The 7,228-nt window shown below is 41.0% G+C and overlaps 1 protein-coding gene across 1 annotated transcript in view; it reads right to left on the reverse strand.

Moving 5' to 3' along the window:
* Positions 1 to 3,093: 3,093 nt before the first annotated feature.
* Positions 3,094 to 7,228, reverse strand: part of LOC107110338 (formin-like protein 20) — a 13,131-nt gene continuing 8,996 nt past the window's right edge. The window contains exons 4-6 of the mRNA XM_015411112.1: positions 5,835 to 5,966; positions 5,181 to 5,300; positions 3,094 to 3,258 (exon numbers count right to left, since the gene is read on the reverse strand). Of these exons, the coding sequence (XP_015266598.1) occupies positions 3,249 to 3,258; positions 5,181 to 5,300; positions 5,835 to 5,966 (262 nt within the window). The 3' untranslated portion in view covers positions 3,094 to 3,248. The remainder of the gene's footprint in view (positions 3,259 to 5,180; positions 5,301 to 5,834; positions 5,967 to 7,228) is intronic.

Consider the following 7,228-nt stretch of genomic DNA (forward strand, 5'->3'; position numbering starts at 1 on the left):
ACTCATCAGCAACCTACTGTTAACTGCCCCAATTTTCAGCTTCCCCTCTTTCCATCCTCCTAATAGCCTCTGCATAAGAAAACTCTATCTGAGTTGTGTGTTGCCAGCCGACCTGGACCCAGCTGCACAGTGTGGAACCTGCAAGGACTTGCGGGGCTACATCATTTCCCCCTTTATCCCCCTCCCCACATTTTCCTCTTTCCCTCATCCTGACAGCCCCCATATCCTCACCCACTCCTGCTTCCTTCTCACCCAATCACCAACATATATTTTCTCTGCCCTCCATCTTCAAATATATTTATTATTTTTACTACATTCATACCCCACCTTTCTCTACAATGTGGACCCAAAGCTGCTTACATAATTTTCTTACATTTTATCCTCACAGCAACTCTGTCAAGTAGGTTAGGCTGCAAGTGTGTGACTGGCCCAACATCGCGCAGTGAGCTTCCATGGCAGAGTGGGTATTAGCCCCCCCCAAAAAAAATCTTAGTCTGAAACTCCGACCACTACACCACACTGACTTTCATGGGGTGGCTGCTGTTGAACTGGCACACAACCAGTCCTGGGTGTGTCATGCAAGTCCCCCCCCCCCAGTAAGATTTCAGAATTTTCTGCAAACCTAGGGCTTGTCTTGGGTTTATAGAAAGATCTACCTTGTCTGTCCATGGCTCCAATCTGATTTAAGTGTCCAGACAAGGCATTGAGAGTTAGATATATTGATGTACTTCTTCGTTCGCAGTTAAGTTTTTTTTTTAAATAAGTATTTTTTATTTTTGAACATTATATGCAACAGTACAACAGTTAAGTTTAAAGGGATTTTATCTTGGTTTTATAATAGATTTTTTAATGAGATGAGTAGGAAAACATGGTGAGTATCTAGACCCAATCATCGATTGATGATGCGAGTTCACCTACATATTGATGGCACATTGTCCCTGACAGGGCAATTTTACTTGCACATTTAGGACCTAAACTGGAAGGTACATAATATTTCCAGTATATACAACTACTTCTGACACAAGGCCAGATATATTTGTGGCCCCAAATAAAAACCTTTTGGTGTGTCATTCGATTCCATACTGGAAAATTCCAATTTTGGTCCTATTTCATTTATTGTTAACTAGGAAAAAGGCCCGTTGTGGAAATAAATACAGCGGCCTCTAGAAAGAGGCTCTGGGCGGGTGCCCCGGCCTTGGACACTCAGTGTCAATTTGCTGTGGCGACCTTAGCAGGGTATAATGACACTGTGTCCACCATTTTCTCCAGAGGAACTGATCTCTGCTACCTAAAGTACAGTTGTAATTTTGAGTGATCTCCAGTCCTCACCTGGAGATTGGCAACAATGGTTCTCCAGAAAATAGTTGGTTTGGAGGGTGGAGTCTATGGCTTTGTACCTGTCCGAGGTCCCACGCCTCCTGAAACCTCACCCTCTCCAGGCTCCATCCCTCACATATCCAGGAATTTCCCACCTGGAGTTGGCAACCCTATCTCCTTCCCAGCCAATCATCAACCTACCTTTATTTCCCCCTCACTCTTCAGATTTCCATCTCCCACACACCTGCAGCCTCTCCCGTGCACTGAAGCTCTGACTGCTACGTCATATTGGCTGTCATGTGGGGGCCACCTCAGCAGCATATAAGGATACAGAGCCCACCATTTTCTCCAGGGGAACTGATCTCTGCCGTCTGGAAAGCAGTTGTAATTCTGAGTGATCTCCAGCCCTCACCTGGAGATCGGACACATTTTACCTCAGAACAGCAAAACTGGTTAGAATGTTAGAGGCAAAAGCCAATCAAGTCGCATATGCAAACGACCTCTGTGTTCCAAGGCAGAGGCCAATGAGGCTGCATATGCAAATAACCTCTGTGTTCTGACTGGCTATGGGGGGGGGGAGGAACTGCAAACTGTTTAGAATGTTGGAGGCAGGACTCAGGCAAAGCAGTCAGTGGATAGGGAGACCCTCTGAATGACAGATCAGAGAGCAAACTGATTTTGGAGCATGTGGAATGTTCTAGAGAAGTGCCACCACCATTCGGCTTTTATTTATAAGGGAGATTGCCTTACATGTGTTACAGGGACTCTGTTGCTTGGTGTATTTCGTACTATTTGACCTCTGAAGAAGGCTCTTGTGAGCCAAAACACGTCAGGTCATACGCTATCCTTTTTTGTGTATTTGTAACTTTTAACATTTTATGAGGCTTTATTTGGACTTCATAAGGTTTTTATACCTCTTTGAAATAAACACTCGTTTGTATACTTATGTTTTTAATTTTTGGCCCTCAATAAGTTTTCTAAAAGTCCTTTGGAGGTTTTAACATTCAGCTCAACCCTAGCTGCTGTATGGCACAGGGGTGGGGGAAGTGGTGAAGCTCAGTGGTTCAATACAATTCTGGATAGAAAAATAAATAAATAATGTGCCAAAAATGTTTTTGCCACTCTCATTTGCTAAATAATTAATAAAAGGCACTTCCTCTCTTTAAAAGAAGTCTAAAGGGAAATCAAAGGTCATGTGGTATCACAGTTTAGTGGTGGAACACACTGTTTGCAGACAAATGTCAAGTCTCCAAACAGAAGGACCTCAGGAAGCAGACTTACAAAAGATCGCCGCCTGACACCTCAGAGTCTCTGCCACTCAGAGCAGGCAGTCTTGGACAAATAGTCTGACTCCATAAAAAGACTTTATGTATCGTTATGTAATTTAAAAAGTCCCTCTCCACAAAATTCAAAAATAAAACAAAAATGTACTTCTTGATCACAAGTAGTAAATCCAAATGTCACAGAAGCTTGTACCACCTGGCATTCAATGCAACTACAGATTTTTTTTAAAAAAAGGATGATTCACACAATCTCTCTGTACCCCCATACCCTCCATGATGTAGTTTGTTAGTAACTCTGTGATAAAGATATGGATGAAATTCAGCCTCATGAATTTGTTAGCCACATGCCTGGTTAGCCCATCACAATAGGCTAATTTTTGAAACTAAGCCTTTTGAAAATTCATTCATCTGACAAGGTTCCACCATGAGGCAACTGTGTCCGCAAGTCACTTAAGCTCTCAGTGAAGCAAGCTCAAGGGTATGTGTGTATATTTTTAATTCTAACACATATCAAATAAATGTGCATTTTACTTAATAAGGATAATGAATGGGGGAAAACGTTTTAAATACTCTCTCACCTCAAAAAAGGCCTTGATGAAAGCTCTCCCAAAGGTCTGCATACCATCTCCCATTGGCCTCAAAGGGTGACTATGTTACCCTTTAGAAGATAACAACAGCATCATTCTTTCACCATTGGACAGCATTAGATGAATGAACTATTGACCAATTTAGTATTATATTAAAGTTAGTGGTCAATATAGTGCCTTAAAAGGATAGTAAATTAACATAAAGCATTGCTTTAGAATAAGGGTTTAACCAAACAATTAGTTCTGAATCAAAAACTGTTATGTAGTAAAAACTCTGGTATCCCAAGATAGGAAGATTAAATACTACTTTTGAGGAATTAAGAACAGTGATAATCAGGACAAATATAAACTGCAGTATTTCTGTTTTGTTTTTACTTAGGCTACACATAATACATTTTGTTCAGATATTAAATCGGAAGCCAAGTGTCAGAGTGGGACATAAATAACTATATGAGCAGTTCGTACCTCGATTTATTGCTTTTCTTCATTTTAATTTACTTTGCTTGCAGGTTTTGGACCCAGTATAGGGATTGCTTAAATTAAAAAGCCCCAACTGCACCTGACTGCTAAAAAAAGGTTTTAATTCAGCCCTCAGCACAGAAAAACACAACATGTATTAAGAGTTAAAATAAAATAAATGTACAGACTGTGATCATCCTTGATGTTGAACAGTGCTGTTTCAGAACATTACAATTTTATCTGTCATTCCAACAGCAACAAGCAACACAAGATTACACGTTCTACTTCTTTAAAAAAACTCTTTTCTAGTTCACAATAACAAAATGAAACCTAAAATTTATAATGGCTATAATTTAAACCAGTATATACACTGCAGATTTTAACATATCCCTTCATCTGTGTTGCAGATTATCACCAGTTGTAATTATACAATTGGTCAAATGTTCAGCTATAAATACTTTATTACAGTAACGTACACAACTAGATGCTTAAACACAAGGTCAAGCTGTGTGTGAAGAACAGTTGCCTAAAAATTAACAAGACACCCATAACGTCTTAGTTCATTTATAAATTGCTCTCTTTTCTTTTTAACAATCACAGATTTGTGTTATCCATTACATTTTGTGCATTGGTTACATTTCCAGATGTTACACGGTGTAGTTGCCCCTCAAAAAATGAAGCACCTTGTTGCATTTACTATTATCAGAAAAGTAAGTGCATTTGAAACAAGAGTCCACAAGCTGTAGATAGAAGTGACTGAAACAGGCCAACATCTATGCTAAAAAACTGCACATAATCTAAATATTAAATGAAAAGCTTGACCTCCTCAGAGGCTTTGTATAACGTTAGTGTGCAGATATTAAATATCCATCATCTCAGACTTTGAAAGGATATGCTTGAAAATGTCCAAGGAGTCACAGATCTTTTCTTTATGTTTAATTTTTTTTTCATATTCATATTCATATATATATATATATATATATATATATATGTATGTATGTATGTATGTATGTATGGCTTTTACCAACTTGGTACATGAGGGCTGCTGGAAAAAATTGGGATGTCAGAGTTCTATTAGTTTTCCTTGCCATCTTTACAGGTAGTCCTTAGTCCAGCCATTTCAAATGGTCTTAAAGGTAAGAGAAGCAATTATTCCTGTTACTGAATTTAAAGAATAAGCCTCTTTAATAGCATCTGCCACCTGGCGGTCCAGGCCATCTCTGGCCCCGTCCAGGTGGCGGAGGGACTGATGCACCGGGTCCATTAGGAAAGCTGTATAAAAGGATAAAATCAGAATTGGGTTTTTTGTTCCTTCTCAAGGTAGCTTACTTTTTTAAAAGCAGAGTACTACATTACAGCTTAGATCACTTTCATCAAGCACAATTAAAAGGCTTCCACAGTAGTTAATTATCTCCAGAGTGATAATGACCTTTGATTTTCTACTTAACCCTTCTTAAGATATAAAGAAGTTTCTGTAACTTTACAAATGTAAAATAAAACACGCTTTTAAAAGGTAAGGTAAGACTATTCTTACCCTCTTGGACGTGGAAAGGGTCCTTGAGGCGAGGGTGGCATCCCTCTGGCTCCAAGGGGAGGTGGTCTGCCCCTGAAGTTCATTGGCCCAGATGGTGGAGGAGGAAGAGGAAATCTGTATCTGCATGCAGACATACTCAACTAATTAGTGACCTATGACGATATGGTGATGATCTTGCCTACTTGCTTAGAGGAACTTTTTCACATAAAAAAGGGTGAGAGGGAAAAAATTTTAAACTCTCACCAATTATTGTATGACACTCAAGACACACACCCCAATGAGACGTCTCACATTCCCTCACATTAGGGTTAGGGTGAACCTACTCCTAATCTAATCAGATGCTCTCAAGTTCTAATATTATAGAAAATCACAGATACTGGAAAATCACAGATACTTTAGCCTTTCCTCATAAGACAGGAATGAGATTACAGCAGTGTTATATATATATCCCACGTATAAATATAAAGCTATTTTGATTATAAATTAGGACTGGAACACCACACACACTCTGTGGTCCTGTAAATTCTAATATAGTACCCAAATTTTGCAACCAATACATATCATGCACAAATAAAATAAATGGCTGAGTTAATCAGCCCTAAACACAGGACTACAATCTCAGTTTTTCAAGATATTTGCAACCTCAATACTAACCGTGGTGGGGGAGGAAGAAAAGGTACTCTCATCATGCCTCTCATCGGTAGAGATGGTGGAAAAAGTGGTCTCCCTCGTGCTCCTCTTCGACCTCTGATGTCTGGGTATGGGCGCATTCTCCCCATTCCACGTCTACAAACACACAAGTGTTCACTATCCTTTAACCATCTTTTGTTATATTGGTCATACTGCTGTCTTATTGCCGAACCTTGTTCTTATACAAATCCAGACCAGTCTCTGACTTTTCAGAAGTCTACCACGATCATTAAACTGAAAGATCCAAAAGGCATACACATATTGCTACACCAATGTGAAAGACAAGACTTATGAATTAGTTTCAAGAGCCTTTCCACAAAAGTTAAAGGCTGCTCCCAAAAGACCCAGCCATGAATCCACTCCAACAATCTTGTACTCTTGCAATATTTTATTCTTATAGGAATCCCAAGTCCCCCCGGGGGGCGGGGAAACCCCTGCCCCAGAGGCCCGTTCCCCGGCGGCGCCGGATCGGGCCCCGGGGGGAACTCCACCCCGACATGCGCGTCACCCGGAAGTGATGCGGGCATGCCGGGCACGCCGGGGGTGGGGCCACGGCCATACAAGGGAAAACGCTATGGTTTTCCCTTGTATGGCCGTGGCCCTGCCCCCAGCGTGCCTGGCGTCCTCCCGTCACTTCCGGGTGATGTGCGCGCGCACAGACACACACAAGACGCCGGCCGGGAGCCCCATGTTCCCAGCGAAGATACACTTGGCAACCCTATATTCTTATCAGAATTTTAATGTTCCTAATTTTTATGAATATTTTTCTTAAGATTTGTGCACAGCAAGAATAAAAAAACCTCAGAATGAGTATTTCATGTATGCATTAATAGTACTTAAAACACAATACCCCAAACACCTAGAACTAGAGAAAAATAAGCTCAGAACATCCCGATGAAGCCTTAAGAATAAGCTACATCACCTCCCCATTGTTAGAGACATACATCTTGACCCAATCCTTATTCTATTTTCAAGAGTTTTTTGTGTGTGTGCGGATACTTATTTCCACCAAAAGGGGGCTCACTCTCCCCCAACAGCTGTTCCTACATAGTCAGTAGACTTCCTGGGTTTGTAGAAAAATCCAAAAACTAAAAAAATCCCTTCAGGGATGGCTGAATTCCCCCCAAAACCTTTTGAAATGGTCTCTGCAAGGATCTGCTTCAAGCATCAACGGTGAGAGATTAGAATGTTCAGGGGGGGCTTCTAACTGGCTTTGTCAGTAAAAGGGTGGGAGAAGGTCCCTTTCCAGGCCTCTTTTGGCCTTTTAGGGAGGGAGGAAGGGAGCCTTGGGGCCAGGCCTCACAAGAGTTCCCAGTGCCAGGCTGGGGGATTTCTAGAGATTTTGTGGTGCACTCTAA

The sequence above is a fragment of the Gekko japonicus genome, unplaced genomic scaffold, assembly GCF_001447785.1.
Source record: "Gekko japonicus isolate JY-2015 unplaced genomic scaffold, Gekko_japonicus_V1.1 scaffold723, whole genome shotgun sequence".
Lineage (NCBI taxonomy): Eukaryota > Metazoa > Chordata > Lepidosauria > Squamata > Gekkonidae > Gekko > Gekko japonicus.